Source organism: Schistocerca cancellata, chromosome 7 (assembly GCF_023864275.1).
Source record: "Schistocerca cancellata isolate TAMUIC-IGC-003103 chromosome 7, iqSchCanc2.1, whole genome shotgun sequence".
In the NCBI taxonomy this organism is placed as follows: Eukaryota; Metazoa; Arthropoda; class Insecta; order Orthoptera; family Acrididae; genus Schistocerca; species Schistocerca cancellata.
In genome coordinates this window covers 555378076-555402059 of record NC_064632.1, presented here as the reverse complement: position 1 = coordinate 555402059, position 23984 = coordinate 555378076, and the positions used below count along the sequence as shown (strand labels likewise).

The following is a 23984-nucleotide window of genomic DNA, read 5'->3' as shown; positions in this document are numbered from 1 at the left end:
TAATTCTTCCATACCTTTTGCTTATTCCCTTACATTCGTCAACTTCTATATAGTAAACATCATCGAAAAATATGAAACTTTTGCCAGAATATGAATTTATTGCTGAATGTAACACTACATTTTTCCTTAATTAAAGGTTTGTTAATGATTGTGGATAACCATATTTTAACTTAAAGGATGGTATTTCCATTACATATATCTTGTTATCAATGAATAAAACAACATCTCCAGATGGTCTTTGGTAAGCTGCAGTAATATTTTTAAAGCCTTTTGGAAGAAATGTTAACCAATCATTTATGAGTTGTGGTGTCGTGTGTATATTTAAGTTATCCAAATCCATTACCCAAACCCATTTCTCATAATAAATATACAGAACCTGATCAACGATTAAAAAGTTCTTTATTTTCTTATTCAGTTTACATAGTTCTGGAGGATTTGAATCTTCCTCTCCTTCATCAGCATCATCGGTTTCAGCTTCATCTTTACCACTTCCTTCACTATCTTTTCCATACAAACTTTGAATTCCAAGAATATCATCTTTACTTAATTCAATATTTGAACTATTGTATATCGGATACATAATTGATGTATTTACACTTGAATGAGCTAGTCCTAGTGTATGACCAATTTCATGAACTAAAACAGCATAAAAGTTAATCTTTTCTTTAGGACTGTTTGTATCAATCTCAAAATACCAATCTTCATCTTGATCCATATGAATTTCTACAGCATTATTATTGATGTCAGGGTAAAATGCATGACCTAACACACCTCCTTTGCCATCAAACGGTTTTGAGCAAAAATGTTGGCCACTAGTTTCTTTTCTGTGTAAACGTCTTTTATTTGAAATAATAATGTCGCAATTCGATTGATCTTCTTCAAAAATCAAATCTGTATGTTCTTTCCAGCTATTAAAAGCTATTTCAGTTAATTCCTTCATTCTCTTTGATGAACCAGTGTAATACCATTTTATATTTTTCTTATTCCATTTATCAATATGTGAAGTAAAAGATAGTGCATGATCTTCAACGCCACATCTAGGTCTCCTTATCAGTTCTAAAGTTTCATCACTTATTTCACCTGTGGGTTTCAAATTAAACTTTTGTTGAAATAGTTTTAAAGCATTCTTTACATCTGAAAGTTCTGGAATATTTGCAGAATCTGGTTCAAGATACCCAAAATCATGTAAATATTTGATTACTTCTTCATCAGCAGCGACAAATCCACTAAATATTAATGTTAGGATGATTGTTTTCATTTATTAACTGTGTGTAATTACTTTTCAGTATCCCCAAGGTAGTGTGTCAATTATTCCATCTGTCTCCTTCAAGACCATTCGTTTGTCGTAGGTTACTTTGAACTCTTTAACCATAAGCTTATTTACCAATCTTTTATTTTTCTTATCTCTAGTTATCATATTGTTATTTGTCGTTATTTTATCACTGGTGCCATATATCAGTTTACCCATTGTCTTCATGTTAATTTTCAAACTATTTTCGTAGTTGAGGGTAAAACCTTTTATTTTCGTCGCACGTTTGCCTTTTAGGGTTTCATAAGCATAACTTTTTGGACCAGTGCTTATCCACTCTGTGATATAATCATCCTTTCCCAACTCATCTGTCCATTCTCCTAACATACACCCTGTTTCTACAGTATTCGTACCATCATCAATGTATACAACACTATCAGTATCATAGTATACAACCTTATCTCCTAATCTGTCTAGCATCTCATACAATCGTATCCTAGCATTGGAGGTGGTGAAGGCTGCTATAAATATATTGGTGGCATTACTATCCTCTACATATTCGTCAGTGTACTTGTAGGTAACCTCAATCATATCTTCATTGATGAAGATCACATTAGATATCTCTATCTTATCATCTAGAAGTAATTCATACCAGCGTTTCGGATCAGTGATGAACTCGCTTTGTGTCATATTTTGTCTTTGGCCAAATTTACCCCATAGAGAATTTAAACAAATCTTGGCGACGGCACGTTTTCCAGGATTGGGCTCAATTTTGTTAATGTCCAGTTCAATACCTTGCTTCTCCTTTATGGCTTGGGTGTATTCCTCTTTTGATTTGTAATCGTCTTCCCAAGGGCTAGTTTCTAGCTTTATTTTCATAAAAGTTTTAATGTAATCTCTGAACAGGGCATTACTTTTATTTTTAAAATGCCACACTTCGTAAGTTTCAAGTATTTTGTAACCTTTTTCGATTGCTTTATTTATTTCTACAGTAGTCCATGTGCCTGTGAAAGCTCTCTCTTCGTTGTTGTGGTTGCAACGCTCTGTCGTCTTATCAGCACACTTGGCACAGAGAGCAAACAACAATTTTTCTTGCTTAATGGGAAGTACGGGGTGATAAAGACCTTTAGGAGCTAGTACCTTGCATTTGACCAAACCAAACCATTCCTTGTTGTATTCTTTTGGTTTCAATATTTTAGTAGGATGGCCAACAGGATACCAATCGTAGAACATTACAGTTGGATACAAAGAGCATATGTCTATATACCGTATTTTCTTTGAAGTCACTTTCAGTTTTGCAGCATTTGTTCGCCCACCGAAAAAGGCGTCTCTAGGCTTTAATGGTTCCACAACGTTGATCGTTTTATTTAGGGCTTGTTTGTAAGCTTTGGATTTCTTCCACTCACAAGACCACACCTCAACTACATTGTAACCTGCATTTCTCAGTGTGTTAGTTCGGTCCATAGTTTTAGTAAACAAATCATCCATAGTTTCATTGTTTACATTATTGATGGTGTCGGGGTTGTAACAGTCGGGGCATCCGTGCCAGAAACAACCGTGATATTGATAAACTGTTTTAGTTTTGGGATTGTAACCATCAACTTTAGCACCACATATGTTTACTTCACCACCATTTAGTGCATGACGTACATTAGGGTACATATTCAACCAGGCTATGGATTCTTTACTAAACATTTCCTTCTTATCGTCTTTCACTACTGCAATAGTATTTTCTTGGAGATACTTTGATCTATAAATAGCCATACATACACTAGCGATGGTTACGTATTGGAAAGGATCTATATTGGCAATCTCTAAAAATGATTTCCTGAATTCAAGACACCCCCTACGCAATATATCAACGTCCGAATGACAGTACTCTGCTAGTTCCTTCTTAAAGTCAAATACATAGTTTTCTTTTACCTTATCACCGTGCCATTTTAAAAAGTCGTCACGTTGACCATCTTTCATAGTGTTGACACCATAGAATTTGGTAGGTGGAATAGGTCCAACGTAATTTTGATTTTCTTTTGTATTGAAAAAGTGGGGAAAGTATCCTTTTTTAATTTCTTTTATACCAAACGTTTTCGGGAATGATGCTAAAGCTCCTTGGATGAAGTTCATGCTGTCAATTATTTTTATTCTTAAACAAGGTATTTCAAGCTGCATTATTTTAGACCCTGAGTAAATAGTCTTGGGTTTGATTCCATTTTTGATACAATATTGAAGAATAAAGTATGAGTCGTAACCTTTAGAATTATGAGCAATACATGTGTATCCTTTGTGGGCTTCGCTAATAAGCCATTGGCAAAACTCATCATTAGTTAGAAAATCTCGTCTATTGCCACTGAAATCATGAACGGCTACATAATTAGGGTTGTGCACACCAGTATCTTGCTCGGCTTCATAATCGAAGAAGTAGTACTTCTCAGTGTAACTGCAACCGTTTTCGTATGTGATAATGTCGATCAAAATATTGTTTAATAATAAATTATATCTTTCTTGAGAAATTTTTCCAGCTAAAAATTGTTTTTGGAGTTCTTTAATCTTTGGTATTTTGAACAATTCTAACCTATTTGCAACCATATAACATTTTAGAAACTTACTTTTATCTTTAGCATTACAAATACATTCGCCTTCACATCTACCACCTTTTTGACCCTTGGATTGGATGTAGCATTGGTGTTCACCAACCTTAAACGGTTCCATGCAGTTATAACAAAAGGAATATCCACACTTGTGCTTTTTAGACCTTAAAAGTATTAAATTACATCCTCTGCATTTGTAGATTTTTTTACACACTTCTTCATGGTTTTTGAAACAATCTTTACCAAAACAATATCTATTACACTTATTACAATATATCCTAACACGATCTTTACCATCTTGATGTTGTGGTCCTTTACACAAGTTACACACAGATTTTTTAGATCTACTTTTACAGGTGTGTTGGTCCTTGTTATTATAGGGTTTGTCGCACTTTTGACAGTAGTATACGCTTCCAAAGAACGCTTTCATGTTATTGATTGCGTCATAGTGATTGTTGTGAAGGTATAGGTAGATAGTAGTGTCTCTTTCTTTTCCAGAATGTATGACCGCGTTGAAATGTGCAGCCGAAACCACCTTTATCTGAACATCCAAAAACTCTTCAGCATCCTGGATATCTTCTAAGGTGAACATATCTTCGCAATTCTTCCCCATCCTTATACATAGTTCCTTAGCCAACTCTTCTTGCAATTTCCTACCTTTCCTTATATAGATTAAGTCATTACTGGTGAGTTCCCTATCAAGAATGATGTTTGTTTCGTATGTCAATGCTGTAACTATAGCTCTTGGACCACACATATTGTCCTTATTATCTATTTTGTTAATACATCTTTTAGCCTTAACGTCTTTCTGAAGGTTGACTACTTTTTTGCCTTTATTACCACCGCCTCTGGGGATTTTATAAACTTGAAAGTCAAATCTGGTAGCATTTATATCTACATTTTGATTAGATGTAACAATTCTTTCAATTTGATTGAGTAAAAGGGAGGCGTTGATTTTCTGATTTCTTTTGGCCGAAATTGTATGGTGAAAATTTTCATTATCTGCGACTATTTTCATCTGATCTCCTGGACTGTAATTACTCATTTTCTTCACAGCTTTTATAGTTGCATGGACGGCTGCCCTAACAGCTTTCATTTGTTCAAGGGGTGTTCCTTTCAAATCTTTTACCTGTATGGTGTAGTTAGTTTGCCAAACGTTGAACGTCTTAAGAAAGGTACGGTCTCCTTCATGAATCTTAAAAGGAGATTTTTTCTCCACACTTCGATCGAACAATTTTTGTTTGAATGGGAAAATTTGACCTAACTTCTCATTAATTACTATTTCTTTGTATGGTTGAGTGGGTACTTTAGTTTCAAACAAGTCTTCAGCAAAGTTGAAGTGCCTGATTTTATCCAACCGTTCCTTCTCACTTCGTATCAAAGCCGTCAATCCGTTCTTTGAATGAACCATTGAGTAGCCCTTAATTCCGTTCTCCCTTGCAAATCGTTTCAGTTGGCGAACAGTCATTGCCGACAGTTCTTCATTTGTATAATTAAATAAATCATTATTCATAGCCTTGGACGTTGCATTGGTCACAGCTTCAGCAAGATCCACCTTCTTCATCTTGTAGAAACCTGTAATTTTGAGCTCCTTAGCCAGAGCCCTTAGTTCTTTAACAGTTGCGCCGTTGCGGCGCGTACCATTTTGTTTGTTGTATTCCATTTATTAACTGTCTTATATTTTATTTATATTTTTCATTTTTATAAACTCTATAAATTTTTGACTTATGGTAGGTGCGAGCTTTAAATATTAAAGACTATGGATAAGAAGTTGTGGTACTTAAGTACCTTTAAACGAAAAAGGCGTTGGATGAAAAGTTGTGGTTCTTAAGTACCTTTATACGTGACTTCAAAAGTATTTTCAAATTTAATGGTCTTTTGACCCATTAAATAAAATTTTTTGAAATTTTATTTTTATTTTCGGGAAAAATTAATGGTTCTCTGTTACCTTTTTAAGGGGTAGTATAATTAATGGTTCTTTATTACCTTAAAAAAGGATTTATGTTACATTTTGATATATATATTTTTTAAATTAGTGGTTGTTCCAAACCTTTAAATTGCTGGTCAAGTTACGGTTCTTTAGTACCATTTCTCAGTTTTTTTTCTTTTGAAAATAATGGTTCCTTAGTACCTTAAGTTTGGACCTGTACTTTTTGATGCCATTTATGGCTGATTGGTACCTTAACGGTTGTATGATGATGGTTAAAGGTCACTGGAGACCATTATTTAAGCATTGTTTTTTATGGAATATTTTTAATGGTTGGTGTGGCCATTATATAAATTCTTATTGGCTGTTTGGATGTTTATGGTTACTTGAACCACTATTTTAGAGTATATTTTTTATGGTTGATGAGGACTATAATTATTGTCTGTCCCATACCTACCCATATACTACTAACAACTTATAAAGATGATGAGTTCTTGGATAAACTATACGAGCTACATTTATTAGAACACATATCCAGGGAGGAACTTACAAACGAAGTGGAACTGAGATATAAAACTGGGCCTCTAGCTAAAGGTTTTGAAAATAACATTGTAGAGGTACGTCCCAGAGTAACAAACCAATTATTGAGGCATAACAGAGTATTTTTAGATTTCCAGTCTCTAGGAGTCAAAGATTACAATGTAGTCGCAAAATGTTTTAAGTGTTGCGACCTGGAACATACTGTGCAGGGTTGCAGAGCCCCCTCAAATTGTTTGTGGAAGATGTAGTGAAGAGGGACATAAAAAAGCGGAATGCCCACGACCGGAGCATAAAATAGGATGCAACACCTGTAAGAAACGAGGCAAGACCTGCACGTGCACCAGAGGTGGAACTACTGAGAGTTTAATTTACAACACCTGTACATCAGAAAAATTGAGAAGGCTGACTATGGCCTCTAACTCTAATACGAATTCCAGCCACCATGTGCGGTACGTTCTAAATCTAGAATCGAACATTTGTATATCCAGGATGAAAACACGATCTGCATCGACAAGAAGTAGAAGCCTTGGAATGGCGACGGCAGCATGGTTTATTGCAGCCGGGCACATTGAACAGTACAAATGAAATGACATTTATATGCACTCAAGCCATCCACGACACATATCTTGACAATACAGATGATCTGGACCAAATGTGTAATGTACGAGGTGCGACAATAAAGTAATGAGACTGATTTTCTTTGCGAGATATGGCAACCATGCAGGCTAGCGTAGGCACAATATCTTTGAGCTTGGTCTATAAGCCACTTCTAGTCCAAGTGGCACATCGATGCAACTGCTCAGTCGTGAGTTGTGCTGTAATAAGTCAACACGTGTTTGTGCCTCTCGTCACGGAAATGAAACCGTATAATATTGCGCAACGGTATACCATTTCCTTTTGCGTTAAATTGGGTGAAAACGCGACGACAACTTACAGTAAGCTTCAGAAGGCGTTTGGAGAGGATTTTATGTCAAAAGCTCAAGTTTTTCGTTGGGATAAAATGTTTAGTGAAGACAGAACGAATATTGAAGATGAAGACCGCGTTGGGCGACCATCAACCTCACAGCCGGATGTCAACTTGGCCAGGGTGCGTGAACTCGTACGATCTGATCGAAGATTATCTGTGAAAATGATTGCAGAAGAACTGAACATCAATCGAGAAACGGTTCGTCTAATGATAACTGAAGAAATATTTGTGCAAAAATGGTCCCCAAAAATCTCACACCACAACAGCGAGAAACACGGAAAAATGTGGCTGCCGATCTGTTAGGGCAAATGGAAATCAATCCAGAATTGTTGAACCGTGTTATCACTGGTGATGAAAGTTGGTTTTTTCAGTATCCAGTATCCAGTATCCAGAGACAAAACGCCAAAGTTCGCAATGGTGTTCAAAGGGATCACCCAGACCAAAAAAAGCTCGCATGTCAAAGTCAAAAGTGAAATGCATACTTGTGTGCTTCTTTGATTTCAAGGGAATTGTTCATAAAGAGTGGGTGCCTACTGGACAAACAGTTAACCAATACTACTACAAAGAAATTTTAGAAAGCCTTCGTAAAAGAGTTCTTCGTGTCCGTGCCAGAATTGCTGATAATTGGATTCTGCATCACGATAATGCGCCATCCCATGCTCTGCCAGTACAGCAATTATTGACCTCCAAACAAATTTCAGTACTACCATAGCCACCTTATTCACCAAATATCTCTCCATGCGACTTTTTTCTATTTCCAAGAGTCAAAACGGTGGTCAAGGGACACCATTTTCAAACAACACAAGATGTCCAAAAATCTGTGACGAGGGTCTTGGAGGATATTACAGAAAATGAGTTCCAGAAATGTTACCATCAATGGAAGAAGCGCTTGAAAAAGTGTGTGCAATCAGAAGGGAACTACTTTGAAGGAGACAACACTAAACTTGACTAAAATGGTAAGCAAAATTTTTTTCACATCAGTTTCATTACTTTATTGTTGCACCTCGTATATCTAATAGTTGCATGTACGCGAAAACGCCAACTCTTGCTATGGCTTACGTTTCAGACTGCGTTAACTTCAAGGGTGGAAGAATTGGAACATGAACGAACTGGGAGAGAGACTCAAAACATCAGACATGACACTCACAGAGTGTCAAAATGCACCTCGCAGGAAAACTTACGAAACGCAACAAAACACGAAACAACCAATTAAACAACTAATTATATCTGACAAGGCGTGGCCACGGCGTTGGGATCACGGATTTACTTCGAGCTGTTTACAGCTTCACTAAGCTATTACGAGGTGCATTCAAGTTCTAAGGCCTCCGATTTTTTTTTCCAATTAACTACTCACCCGAAATCGATGAAACTGGCGTTACTTCTCGACGTAATCGCCCTGCAGACGTACACATTTTTCACAACGCTGACGCCATGATTCCATGGCAGCGGCGAAGGCTTCTTTAGGAGTCTGTCTTGACCACTGGAAAATCGCTGAGGCAATAGCAGTACGGCTGATGAATGTGCGGCCACGGAGAGTGTCTTTCATTGTTGGAAAAAGCCAAAAGTCACTAGGAGCCAGGTCAGGTGAGTAGGGAGCATGAGGAATCACTTCAAAGTTGTTATCACGAAGAAACTGTTGCGTAACGTTAGCTCGATGTCCGGGTGCGTTGTCTTGGTGAAACAGCACACGCGCAGCCCTTCCCGGACGTTTTTGTTGCAATGCAGGAAGGAATTTGTTCTTCAAAACATTTTCGTAGGATGCACCTGTTACCGTTGTGCCCTTTGGAACGCAATGGGTAAGGATTACGCCCTCGCTGTCCCAGAACATGGACACCATCATTTTTTCAGCACTGGCGGTTACCCGAAATATTTTTGGTGGCAGTGAATCTGTGTGCTTCCATTGAGCTGACTGGCGCTTTGTTTCTGGATTGAAAAATGGCTTCCACGTCTCAGCCATTGTCACAACCGATGAAAAGAAAGTCCCATTCATGCTGGCGTTGCACGTCAACATTGCTTGGCAACATGCCACACGGGCAGCCATGTGGTCGTCCGTCAGCATTCGTGGCAGCCACCTGGATGACACTTTTCGCATTTTCAGGTCGTCATGCAGGATTGTGTGCACAGAACCCACAGAAATGCCAACTCTGGAGGCGATATGTTCAACAGTCATTCGGCGATCCCTCAAAACAATTCTCTCCACTTTCTCGATCATGTCGTCAGACCGGCTTGTGCGAGCCCGAGGTTGTTTCGGTTTGTTGTCGTACGATGTTCTGCCTTCATTAAACTGTCGCACTCACGAACGCATTTTCGACACATCCATAACTCCATCACCACATGTCTCCTTCAACTGTCGATGAATTTCAATTGGTTACACACCACGCAAATTTAGAAAACGAATGATTGCACGCTGTTCAAGTAAGGAAAACGTCGCCATTTTAAGTATTTAAAACAGTTCTTATTCTCGCCGCTGGCGGTAAAATTCCATCTGCCGTACGGTGCTGCCATCTCTGGGACGTATTGACAATGAACGCGGCCTCATTTTAAAACAATGCGCATGTTTCTGTCTCTTTCCAGTCCGGAGAAAAAAAATCAGAGGCCTTAGAACTTGAATGCACCTCGTAAAACAATATAGTTTGCAAGTAGCAAGGTGCACTACTCCTGCGATTCTGAGAAAATCACAGGAGACGTTTTACGCGTCTATTATTACTGATGTGCGAAGACGACCGTGGTTACGTCCGTTCATACCAAAAGCAATGAACAAACCGAACAAAATGAAGAGAAGTAAAAACGTCGGCACGCTAGCTCAGCGTGTTCTGTCAGAGTGTTAACTGCGTTCTGTAATTTAAAAAAAAGCTGAGTAAACGGATTAACGATGAACTTGAACGGGTATCATGGGACGTCCGCCACGAATAAATGCAACGAACCATAACGAACAAAATGCGACAAAAAAAAAAAAAAAAGCTGTTAGCGTTCGCGCAGTCGAAAGAGGGTCGTGGACGAGGCGATGGTTAAGATCCCACAAACACTGATTTTTTTCTATCACTGGTCACATTATTTAATTTGTATGACATTTCTCATGTAATATAATGAAAAAACCACGCTCATTTTCATGAAGCTGTCGTGAATTTCAAATGTTATTTGACTATTTATTATTTACAATTAAATTTTCAAGGACTAGGAACAGGCATGGAAAGCCCAATGACGTTTTTCGCAGTCAGTAACGTATTAAGTCACAATGTGCCAGACAACAAGAGTAATGTACAATTACTCACCGTATTTGCTCTCGACATCACAAGTTGCAGTATGGTATTTGTCGTACAGACATGGAAAACATAAAGTGAAACTTCATGCAAATACTTTATGGAAATACACACATTTTTTTTCACTGTGTTACCTCTAAAATGTCATATAAATTAAATAATATGACCAGTGATGAAAATAATCGATTACTAATCAGATTTGAACGGGTATCGAAACGTCGCCTCATACACGTTTGTCTAATTAAGCTCGAAAGCTAACCACCTGATCACCGTGAACACTAACGTTCGGCACCTACTCACAGATGCATCAGTTACACAACAGATGCCTAAAACTTCTCTTGCGATTTTCTTGAAATTGCCAGAGTAGTGCACTTTGCTACTTGCAAAGTATGTTTTTTTAAAGGCCTACTACTGGTGTACAAAGATTGAAGTAAATCTGTGATCCCAACGTCGCGGCCTCCCTTGTCAGGAAAATCCCATAAATCCAGATAGATATGATATAACAAAATGTAAACAATAAATACAACCTGTTAAGCTTATCTCAGGAGGTTATTACAGTCCAGGTGAATGCCGTTCTGCCAGCAATGAGACGCCATCACATCCGCATATAGTAATGTCCACGAAACAGAGCGATACCAACTTTGTATCGTGTAAAGAAGATAAAAATGATGCAGCGAGCGATTCTGCAGGGGTACCACCTTTAATACAAAATAGTGTGGCGCGTGAAGAAGGACGGAAACTTCTAACAGTCTCCAAAAATGTGGCAAGTAATGAAGTAGGGGTACCACCACCAATCCCCGAAGATGTGGCGTGTGATGAAGTAGGCACACCACACCAATCCCAAAAAATGTGCCGTGTGATGAACTAAGAACAATTCCAATAATCCCCATTGATTTGAGGTGCGAGGAAGCAGTAACAGCCGCAGCAACCGCTAATAATGGAAACAGATCAGGAGGAAATGGGCAGGGCCGCTGTACGCAATGAAAAGATCAGCAAGGCACACAAGTTTATGAAAAAGATACACAGGCGGAGGTGCATAGCCGGCCGGGGTGGCCGAGCGGTTCTAGGCGCTACAGTCTGGAACCGCGCGACCGCTACGGTCGCAGGTTCGAATCCTGCCTCGGGCATGGATGTGTGTGATGTCCTTAGGTTAGTTAGGTTTAAGTAGTTCTAAGTTCTAGGGGACTGATGACCTCTGAAGTTAAGTCCCATAGTGCTCAGAGCCATTTGAACCATTTTTTGGAGGTGCGTAAACAAGCGGTGCACAAAATAAAGTACGAACAACTATGTAGTAACCAGGAAGTAACTATTACATAAAGTCTGAACTGAAAAACACACAGGATGAACAAGTACATAATCATAAGCAAGAACCAGCAAACCACATTGCGTTTGAATTTAACTTAAAACTCAGTAGGCTCTAGCAAAGGGCTATTCTGCAAACCGCACAAAGATTATGAAAGGGTTATTCCATTTGCTTCCCTACAACCGAGCAGACGGGTACGATAATCCTTCGGACAGAAAAATTGCCCACTGATGGAAATGAGCTTGCTGATCTAATATAGGTCTGTGGACGGCGTTCAGAAGATCTCAACATTCAAATGGTTCAGATGGCTCTAAGCACTATGCGACTTAACATCTGAGGTCATCAGTCCCCTGGACTTAAAGAACTACTTAAACCTAACTAACCTAACGACATCACACACATCCATTCCCGAGGCAGGATTCGAACCTGCGACCGCAGCAGCAGAGCGGTTCCGGACTGAAGCGCCTAGAACCGCACGGCCGCAGAGGGCGGCATCTTAACATTAAGAAAATGTTCAAAGACCTTGTCAGCGCTCACGGGAGAGTATACTGTGATGCAGAGCAAACGAGTGTGAAGTGCTACGTGTATACAAGGCAGCCGCGAAGATCTTGCAGCTCAACGCTATGAGGAGTAGAATTGTATGTGCAGAATTCCCCAGACTCGCCCAATAGTTCAACGTTGATGTCATGTGCATTCAAGAACCATACTGTAGAAATTGGAAATTTATATGCCCCCCCCCCCTCCCCCTTACCTGAACAACTCGGATAACATGTGACAGAGATCCTATGGCTGCTCTATTGATAATGGACACCAAGTACCAGTCCAAAAATCAAACAGTTGGGCAACAGATATGTTGCAACAGTACAAATCATCGAGAGTACAGACACTTAGGTGCTGGCGTCATTGTATGCCCAGTACTCCCATACAATTCAGCCACACACAGACATGATTCAACAGATAGAACTTTACTCAAGAGGGAAGAAGGTAATAATTGCAGCTGACATCAATGCCAGTCCCACCTTGTGGCATTGTGATTGGACTTATGACTGAGGTCAGATCGTCAACGACATCCTAAGTGCGAACAACCTGTACACTATCAACAAGAAAGGACAACCACTTACATATATAAGACATGCTGGAGGCAGCAGCAATATAAATACAACTATTGTTAACTATATACAGGGCTATTACAAATGATTGAAGCGATTTCATAAATTCGCTGTAGCTCCATTCATTGACATATGGTCACGACACACTATAGATACGTAGAGAAACTCAAAGTTTTGTTCGGCTGAAGCCGCACTTCAGGTTTCTGCCACCAGAGCGCTCGAGAGCACAGTGAGACAAAATGGCGACAGGAGCCGAGAAAGCGTATGTCGTGCTTGAAATACACTCACATCAGTCAGTCATAACAGTGCAACGACACTTCAGGACGAAGTTCAACAAAGATCCACCAACTGCTAACTCCATTCGGCGATGGTATGCGGAGTTTAAAGCTTCTGGATGCCTCTGAAAGGGGAAATCAACGGGTCGGCCTGCAGTGAGCGAAGAAACGGTTGAACGCGTGCGGGTAAGTTTCACGCATAGTGATGTGAAAGATTCAGTGTTTAAACCTCCTCTACCAAGAAACGTGCCAGAACTGCGAGCTCGCATCAACAATGCTTTCGAACTCATTGATGGGGACATGCTGCGCCGAGTGTGGGAGGAACTAAAGGGGCACATATCGGACATTTGTGAATGCCTAAAAAAACTTTTTGAGTTTTTGTATGTGTGTGCAAAGCATTGTGAAAATATCTCAAATAATAAAGTTATTGTAGAGCTGTGAAATCGCTTCAATCATTTGTAATAACCCTGTATATGTAAATATAGAAATAGATCAGCGTGTGGATCTGAATGTGACGACAAATGATCATAATGCAGTTATTATTGACACAAAGACTACAGTACATCATACGCCACCATCAGACAAATATATGCTAAGCAGGGCAAACTGGGAGGGGATTCAAAACAATGTAAAAGATAAACTGGCGTAAAACGTAAACGAAAGCGTAGACTTCAGCAAATATTACAAACTGCCCAACGAAAATACATGCCGACCTTCACTAACCAGCGTGAGGCTGATGCTCCCTTGGAGCTCCGAGCTATCTAGACTAAGACCGGATGTGAGATGCAAGAGAAGGCTCTACAAGAAGGCAATTACAACACAGGACAGACAGATCTGATTGCAAGAATACGCAAAAACTACATTCAAAGCCGTACAATCACGACTATAAAAGAACATTGGACCACGCCACAACATATCTACAACAAAAAACATGGGGAATACCATACAAACTTATAACTGAGAAAATTAAGCCCGCTCTTGTCCTGATTATGCTAAGGTATGATGATAGAACTATGACATAGAGACAAACAGCACAATATCTTCTCGACAAATTCCTCCCTGATGACGATTCACGAATAGATACACAAGTGTACACACAAACCACAGGGAGACAATGTTTAGGGTTTACACAACGGAAACCTTCACCTGCCCGTTGCCCGACAGGAGGTCGCGCTAACAAGTGCTGGCTTGAAAAACAACAAAGCTACACCAGGAAGAAATGCAGATGATAAACGGGTATTCATTGGACAAATATATTATACTAGAACTGACATGTGATTACATTTTCACGCAATTTGGGTGCTTAGATCCTGAGAAAGCAGTACCCAGAACAACGATCTCTGGCCGTAACAACGGCCTTGATATGCCTGGACATTGAGTCAAACAGAGCTTGGATGGCGTGTACAGGTACAGCTGCCCATGCAGCTTCGACACGATACCACAGTTCATCAAGAGTAGTGAATGGGGTATTGTGACGAGCCAATTGCTCGGCCACCATTGACCAGACGTTTTCAGTTGGTGAGAGAGGTGGAGAATGTGCTGGCCAGGGCAGCAGTCGAACGTTTTCTGTATCCAGAAAGGCCCGTACAGGACCTGCAACATGCGGTCGTGCATTATCCTGCTGAAATGTAGGGTTTCGCAGGAATCGAATGTAGGGTAGAGCCACGGGTCATAACACATCTGAAATGTAACTGCCACTGTTCAAAATGCCGTCAATGCGAACTACAGGTGACCGAGACGTGTAACCAATAGCACCCCATACCATCACGCCGGGCGATACGCCAGTATGGTGATAACGAATACACGCTTCCAATTTGCGTTCACTGCGATGCCGCCAAACACGGATGCGACAATCATGACGCTTCAAACAGAGCCTGGATTCATCCGGAAAAATGACGTTTTGCCATTTGTGCACCCAGGTGCGTCGTTATGTGCGAGACCATATCCAAAAAATGTGTATGAACTCTTATGGGACTTAACTGCTAAGGTCATCAGTCCCTAAGCTTACACACTACTTAACCTAAATTATCCTAAGGACAAACACACACACCCATGCCCGAGGGAGGACTCGAATCTCCGCCGGGAACAGCTGCACAGATACTATATCCACTCGGAAACATTGCGCCAGGTTTTACCGCAGATAACTCCATATTTAACAAATCTAATAAATGATGCCCTGATACTGGAACGGGTGCCTCTAGTCTTATACATTGGAATGGTACTCTTCACCGTATCAATAAATGCACATAATTTTAGTTTCTATACAGTTGAAGTGCATGATGAACATCGATTCAAATTTTCAGTATTTAAACAGCATGTAAGGGGGCCATTTCAGTGGGTAGAAGATGAAAGAGCATCGGAAGTACAGGAAATAACAAAAAAAGAAGAAGAATTGAATTTGTTACGACTGTGATCCCAGACGGTCAATACGAAGATAAAAGAAAATAAAAAAAAGCACAGTTACGATGACTGCATTCTTCGAACATTCAAAAATACACGTAACATTATACTGCTGACACACTGTTCCACATTCCGCCCCATCATTCACACTTAGTCCCAAAGAGTACTAGTAATTTCTGTTGAAAACTGCTAAGAGCTAATATTCCTCCTAAAATCTGGGCAGTGTGGCTGTCTGGCCCATCACAGCGCGGGGCGCGCAGTGAGTGTTATACACTGACGAGCCAGAACGTGGCGACCAGTGCCCACCGCAAGAGTGAGGGGCTCCTGGTGTTGTCGGAAAGAATATATGGAGAAGAGTGGAATGAAGAACGTTTTAGTGGCGATACGAGCTGCAAAAGGAGAAATCTGCTGACATAAGCGATTTCGACGAAGAGTGGACTGCTGTCTCCCTGCACTCGTGAATGATGATCTCGGAGACAGCTGGTTCGCTGTTCGGCTGCTACTGTCGTCAGCATCTATGGAAACCGGTTGAAGGACGGTGAAACATCAAGTGGGGGAAACGGTGTTCACCATCGACGTCTCATCTCAGGACATGGCGGTCGGAGGTCTACCCGCCAAGTCAGGAGAGGCAGATCTGAGGACCTAGTATAGTGCTGGTGGCGGGCCAGTGTTTGGCAGAACACCGTTCAGTGCACATTGCTAAATTGGGATTCTAGAACAGACGACGCCCTACGTGTTCCCATGTTGACCCAGCGACATCGGCAGTCGGGACTACAGTAGGCATGGGATCACCAAGACGGCAAACAGCTGCTCAAACACGCTTATTGTACTCTGTGGGATTTTATCTGCGCTTCCACGAGACATTTGGTAGTAACTCAAATCCTCGACATCCACACACGTACTCCGCAACGCACCGTACGACGGGCGGCAGAGGGTACCCTGTTACACTACTATAGTTCAATTCTTTTATCTTGGCGGCTCGCGCATGCCCGCCCAGACGCGTGAGACTGCTGCGTTGCCAGTTGCACACGACGCACGCGCCAATAGAAGCAGCGCCATAGTATAGCATAGTTCGCAAGCTTACGTGTAGGGGGGAGCGCGCAATTCATGAAGTAAAGCCACCACGGCCGCATTAACCCTTTCGCTGCTACAAAGACGTGCTCCCTGCATTCCGCGCTGTGCGCGATTTTGTCACTGCACTGCTCGCCTGTGCGGACACATCGTGTTCCGACTCCTTTAACACTCTTATCAATCGATTCCACAAAAACTATTAGGCCCAAAAGTTAGATTTTTACACATCTTCTTGACTGATACCTTCCCCCCATAAATGACTTAATTTTGTTTCGATGTTCAACGCAGTTATTATGCAGCATTAAATGTAGTAAACCATTGCACGAAATTTTGAAGGGTTTGCAGAGGTAGAAGTCCATAGTGTATACTTTCCGTATGGTCGATTTTAGTTGCCACAATGCTGAGAACGAAATGTGGACAAGATACCTAAATTTCATATAAAATTTACTGTATAACAATATGTCATTTAATAAGTACGACATAGGTGTCGTATGTATCAGTCAAGAAGACGTGTAAAAATCAAATTTTTGGGCCAAATAGTTTTTGTGAAATCGAATGATAAGTGTGTCAAAGCAGTGGGAACACCATGTGTCTGCACAGGCGAGCAGTGCAGTGATGACAAAATCGCGCACAGCGCAGAATGCGGCGAGCACGTGTCTGCAGCAGCGAAAGGCTTATTGAAGAGACAAAGCACTAGAAATTTCAAAAAATTGCATTCAAACGAATATAATTCGTGAAGTAAGGCACTTCGATATTGTTTTTAAATAATGAAAATACTAAGCACCGCACAAGGTTTGAACTCACAACCTTTCGCATAGCAGCCCAACACATTTACCGTTACGCTAACGCACCTCGTCTACCTGACGCCATTAGGACTATAACACGTCACGCAAAATACTGACAAACACTGTTGGTATGACTATGAATTACTCACGCTTCGTCGAAGTACAATAGGAAATAAACAATTACCGCTGTTCTTTATTGCGAAAAAGCGGTTCGTGAGAGTGATACAAACACCTTTCCTTGCTATCGCCTGAATTAGGAGTCTTATTGCTTGTTTGGTTTAATTAATTAATAGAATATGAAGCAATTGGTATAAAGAATGCTTTTTCCAAACTTTCGATAAAAGAATGTCTGCTATCAAGACATTGCTTTTGTTCTATTACTTTATTTATGACTGAACGTTTCTAAAACTGAAGACACTCGTCCATGCTCTACACTTCAGTCGAGATGTGGCAACGTCGTTCTCTGTTCATTGGCTGGCTGTGTTTTGTGACGTCAGATGCGCAGAACGAACCTAAACTCGGCCGCCAACATAAATGACGCGCACTTTAGTCATTTCCTTCTCTACTCCACTCGTAAATAGTGAGGAAGGAACGATTGTCTATGTGCCTCGGTATCAGCCCTAATTTCTCGTATCTTACCTTCGTGTGTTGGCGGCTGTTGAATCGGTTTGCAGTCGGCTTCAGATGCTGGATCTCTAGATTTTCTTAATAGTGTTCCTCGATACGAAAGTTGCCTTCCCTCCAGAGATTCACATTTGTGTTCCAGAAGCATGTCCGTAACACCTGTGTGTTGTTCGAACCTACCGGTAACAAATCTAGCAGCCTGCTTCTGAACTGCTTCGACGTCTTCTTTTAATGCTTGTGCAGTATTCAAGAACAGATCCCACCACTGATCCATATGCGTTCTGCTTCACATAGAAACACTGTTTTCCAGAATTCTTCCAATAAACGGCGCTGACAATTCGCGTTCACTGCCACAACCCTCACTTGTTCGTTGCATTTCATATCGCTTTTTAACGCTGCAACCAGGCAATTAAATGATGTCAAGCAGAACACTACTAATGCTGTATTCGAACATTACGGGTTGGTTTTTCCTACTCATCCGCATTAACTTACATTTTTCTACATTTGGAGCTAGGTGCCACTCATCACAGCAACTAGAAATTTTTTGTAAGTCATCTTGTATCCTCCTAAAGTCACTCCCCTTCGACACTTTTCCGTACACGACAGCAGATTGCTGCACACCTTGTCCGTCAGAACAGGCACTCCTGACGATACCCTTATCTCTGATGAACACTCGTTGTCGAGTACAACGTAGTGGATTCTTTTACTTAAGTAGTCTTCTAGTAACTCACGTATTTGGGAACCTATTCCACGCACTTCTACCTTCATTAACAGTTACCAGTAGGGCACTGTGTCAAGTGTTCTTCGGATATCTAGAAACATGGAATGTGCCTGTTGGAAAATGGTGGTTATATGTGAAGGAGAACGCATATGGGCGCGATAGTGTGGCCTATTCTTGAGTACTGCTCGAGTATTTGGGATCTGCACCAGGTCGGATTAAAAGAAGACATCGGAGCAATTCAGAAGCAGGCTGCTAGATTTGTTACCAGTAGGTTCAAGAAACAGGCAGGTGTTACAGACATGCTTTGGGAACTCAAATTTGTATGCCTGGAGGGAAGGCGACCTTCGTTTCCAGGAACAGTACTGATAAAATTTAGAGATCCAGCATTTGAAGCTGACTGCAGAACGATTCTACCGCCACCAACATACATTTCACGTAAGGACTACTGAGGCAGGATACGAGAAATTAGCGCTTATACAGAGACACATAGACAATGGTTACCGGTAGTTCTCAGTATATCATGACATCTGTGGAGAATGTGAACCTTCTTTCGTTCCACTTGCATCCCTTTATACTTCATGTCTTCCCCGACGGCGGTGTCATCTTCCAGTAGGATAACTATCTGTCACAAGGCCGGAATCGTGGTACAGTGGTTTGAGAGCATTTACATCTACATCATATTCCGGAAGCCATCTAATGATGTGTGGCGGAGGGTACTTTTGGTACTACTATCTGATCCATCCAACACTGTTCCACTCGCGAATAGTGCATGAGGAGAGTGATTGTCGGTAAGCCTCCATATTGGCTCTAATTTCTCGAATTTTCTGCTTACGGTCAATACAGGAGATGTATGTGGTCGGAAGTAATATGTTGTCCGACTACTCCTGAAAAGTGCTGTCCCGGAATTTCAATAGTAAAGCTCTCCCTGATGCACAACGTCTCTCTTGTAACGTCTGCCAGTGGATTTCGTTCAGCATCCTTGTAACACACTCTCGTCAGCTAAACGATCCTGTGACGAAACGCGCCGCTCTTTGATGGATTTTATCTATCTCATCTATCAGTCCTACCTGATAGGGATCTCAGATAGATGAACAATAATCAAGAATCTGGCGAACAGACCACTTCTTTCGTGGATGAGTGAACTCACACTGAGGGCTTAGCCAAAAAATCCCCTTGATCTCATCCTCATGGATTACGTCTGAGACACTATCAGGCGCCAACTCCTCGACCACAAACACCAGCCCATAATCTACGGGAGCTGCGTGTCTTTTGTGTAGATATCTGTTGCCATACACCTCTGGAAACCTACCAAGGTCGTTTCTAATCCCTACCACGTGAAAAAGCTACTGTACTGCGTTTCAAAGGTAGACTATCACGCTGTTCAGCAGGTGTTTATTATGTTTTGGCTCATCAGTGTGTGTGAGATACATGGGTAAATAGCTGACTCTGGGGGTCTCTGTACAACACTACTGACCATTAAAATTGCTACACGAAGAAGAAATGGATGTGATAAACGGGTATTCATTGGACAAATATATTATACTAGAACTGACATGTGATTACATTTTCACGCAATTTGGGTGCTTAGATCCTGAGAAAGCAGTACCCAGAACAACCATCTCTGGCCGTAACAACGGCCTTGATAGGCCTGGACATTGAGTCAAACAGAGCTTGGATGGCGTGTACAGGTACAGCTGCCCATGCAGCTTCGACACGATACCACAGTTCATCAAGAGTAGTGAATGGGGTATTGTGACAAGCCAATTGCTCGGCCACCATTGACCAGACGTTTTCAGTTGGTGAGAGAGGTGGAGAATGTGCTGGCCAGGGCAGCAGTCGAACGTTTTCTGTATCCAGAAAGGCCCGTACAGGACCTGCAACATGCGGTCGTGCATTATCCTGCTGAAATGTAGGGTTTCGCAGGGATCGAATGAAGGGTAGAGCCACGGGTCATAACACATCTGAAATGTAACGTCCACTGTTCAAAATGCCGTCAATGCGAACTACAGGTGACCGAGACGTGTAACCAATGGCACCCCATACCATCACGCCGGGCGATACGCCAGTATGGTGATGACGAATACACGCTTTCAATTTGCGTTCACTGCGATGTCGCCAAACACGGATGCGACAATCATGACGCTTTAAACAGAGCCTGGATTCATCCGGAAAAATGACGTTTTGCCATATGTGCACCCAGGTGCGTCGTTATGTACACCATCGCCGGCGCTCCAGTCTGTGATGCGACGTCAGGGGTAACCGCAGCCATGGTCTCCGAGCTGATAGTCCATGCTGCTGCAAACGTCGTCGAACTGTTCGTGCAGATGGTTGTTGTCTTGAAAACGTGCCCATCTGTTGACTCAGGGATCGAGACGTGGCTGCACGATCTTTTACAGCCATGCGGATGCCTGTCATCTCGACTGCTAGTGATTCGTGGCCATTGGGATCCAGCACGGCGTTCCGTATTACCCTGCTGAACCCACCGATTCCATATTCTGCTAACAGACATTGGATCTCGATCAACGCGAGCAGCAATGTCGCGATACGATAAACCGCGATTGCGATAGGCTACAATCCGACCTTTATCAAAGTCGGAAACGTGATGGTACACATTTCTGCTCCGTAGACGGGGCATCACAACAACGTTTCACCAGGCAACGCCGGTCAACTGCTGTCTGTGTATGAGAAAGCGGTCGGAAACTTTCCTCACGTCAGCACGTTGTAGGTGTCGCCACCGGCGCCAACCTTGTGTGAATGCTCTGAAAAGCTAATCATTTGCATATCACAGTTTCTTCTTGCTGTCGGTTAAATTTGGCGTCTGTAGCACGTCATCTTCGTGGTGTAGCAATTTTAGTGGCCAGTAGTGTACTTGTGTCTGCCCAAGTCCCTCCGAATGCACGATGGACATGAATGGATGCAGGTGATCAGACAGGATGCTTACGTACGTTTCAACTGTCAGAGTCGTATCTAGACGTATCAGGGGTCCCATATCACTCCAACTGCACAAGCCCCACACCATTAGACGGTCGTTTCTAATCCCTACCAAGTAAAAACGCTACTGAATTGCGTTTCAAAGGTGGACCAACACGCTGTTCAGCAGGTGTTCATCGCGTTTTGGCTCATCAGTGTGTGTTAGATACATGACTCTGGTGGTCTCCGTACGATTTGTGTCAGACAACCGTCTGCCGACCGAGACGGTAGCGGAACTGCACAGCCGGCGCTCACCTCCTGGTGGACCTGCCGGAACGAGAGCCTGGCGCCCTGCTGGTGGGAGACGACGGCCTCCCGCTCGCCGTAGCGGCGCGCCGCCTGCTCCACCAGCCGGCCCATGGTCAGCGCCAGCAGCGGCTGCGCGCCCGGCTGGTGCCAGTAGCTGGGCCGCCACGCCTGCTGGCTGCATCTGCAACAGAGCCGCACCGGTACTGTAGAGATCTCACTTCTTCAATATATTAAGACAATAAGCCTTGAGGACTACGGATTCGCTGGGAAAAAATAATGCTTACAGCATGTTTGAGAGGCTGATATCAAGAAATGTGTGTAATCTGCAGTGTGATATTTACATGTAACTGAGTAAGAGTCATCGCCACGTGAACGCTTTGGATTACCACGTGTCCCCTACACAACGTGTTCCATTAAATGTGACGCATGTCGCACTCATTTTATTTGCTACCTGACGTTTTTAAAACGGATGAACTCATTTAAAAGTATGGGCGCTGCTTTAACCACTATGGTTCAAATGCGCGATGCCAGATCGAGGATCACTATCAGTATCTCTTATCTCACTTCGGTTTAAGATTTGCAGTAACATGGGTCTCTGTTTCCCCAAATTGGATCGCAGTTAATATGTTATTAAGGTGTTTGAATGCTTCAGGTGAACTCAAAATACCAAAGAGGCAGTGTTCATTCTAAGAAAAATATTCAGATAAATGGTTCTTTACAAAACGAGGAAGGCATACTATGAAGCAAAAATGTGTAATTTGTAAGTGTAACTATGGTGTGCGTACTGTAAGACATTCGGTACACACACCATCAGATTATTTGACTTGTCGCTCTAACGAAGTAGGCGAGTGTCAGCAACATGTCTCGTGGTCTTATCGTGGCGTGCTTATCTTCTGCCGTTAGGTCAGACGATAGAAATGCCACTTGCACGCTTAGAGTAGCAGATTGACGGTGACCAACTTTAAACAGAACTTGATTAATTTTCACACACATTTATTAAAATAATAAAAATCATAGATATTACGTAACTTGATTCTGGATGCTGTTTACAATTGACAATCTGAAGTTGTCTTGGTAAGTTAATCTTATTCTCACATATCTCTGATACTTGAAAAAGTGTCTATACATTTCTCTTCATGGCTATGTACAGGAATATGATAATCTTATTAGGCGCAGACTGAAACTTGACTGCAGACTAATGCAGACTGATTAATCGGAGGTCTGTAGACTCGTTATAATACCTCGCACGTTCAGGTATCACTGCGCGAGTGTGATCCGCGAGGAGAATTCGGTCCGTCTCTAAGACAGCGCCATCTTGTAGTGCGGAGACGGACGAGTGCTGCGCCTGCGCTGTCGTGCTTAGCAGGGCGCGCTCTAGTGGGAAAGTTGTGTACGCGCTGACTACGTGGAACTATGTACACAACAGTATTCGAATAGAGAGATATGTAAACAGGCAGAATACGGCTCTGCAGTCGGCAAGCCTATATAAGACAACAAGTTTTAGGCGTAGTTGTTAGGTCGGTTACTGCTGCTACAACAGCAGCTTATCAAGATTTAAGTGAGTTTGAACGTGGTGCGATAGTCGCCGCACGAGTGATGGGACACAGATTCTCAGAGGTAGCGATGAAGTGGGCATTTCCCCGTGCGACCATTTCGCGAGTGTACCGTGAATATCAGGAATTCGTAAAACATCAAATCTCCGACTTCGCTGAGAAAAAGATTCTGCAGGAACGGAACTAACGACGACTGAAGAGAATCGTTCAACATGACAGACGTGCAAACCTTGCGCAAATTACTGCAGATTTCGTTGCTGGCCCATCAACAAGTGTCAGCGCGCGAACCATGCAACGAAACATCATGATGATGGCGTGTGACGAGGGCTCCAACCATCGTAACATGTTCGTCTTTGTATTCCTGTGGCCCCCGAGATAGAAAATCTGAGCCAA

At 42.0% G+C, this 23984-nt stretch overlaps 1 protein-coding gene across 1 annotated transcript in view; it reads right to left on the bottom strand.

The window, feature by feature from the left end:
- LOC126091913 (medium-chain acyl-CoA ligase ACSF2, mitochondrial-like) overlaps window positions 1–23984 on the bottom strand; it is a 229812-nt gene that overhangs the window by 139721 nt on the left and 66107 nt on the right. Inside the window, exon 2 of the mRNA XM_049907229.1 lies at window positions 22045–22219. Coding sequence (XP_049763186.1) covers window positions 22045–22219 — 175 coding nt within the window. The remainder of the gene's footprint in view (window positions 1–22044; window positions 22220–23984) is intronic.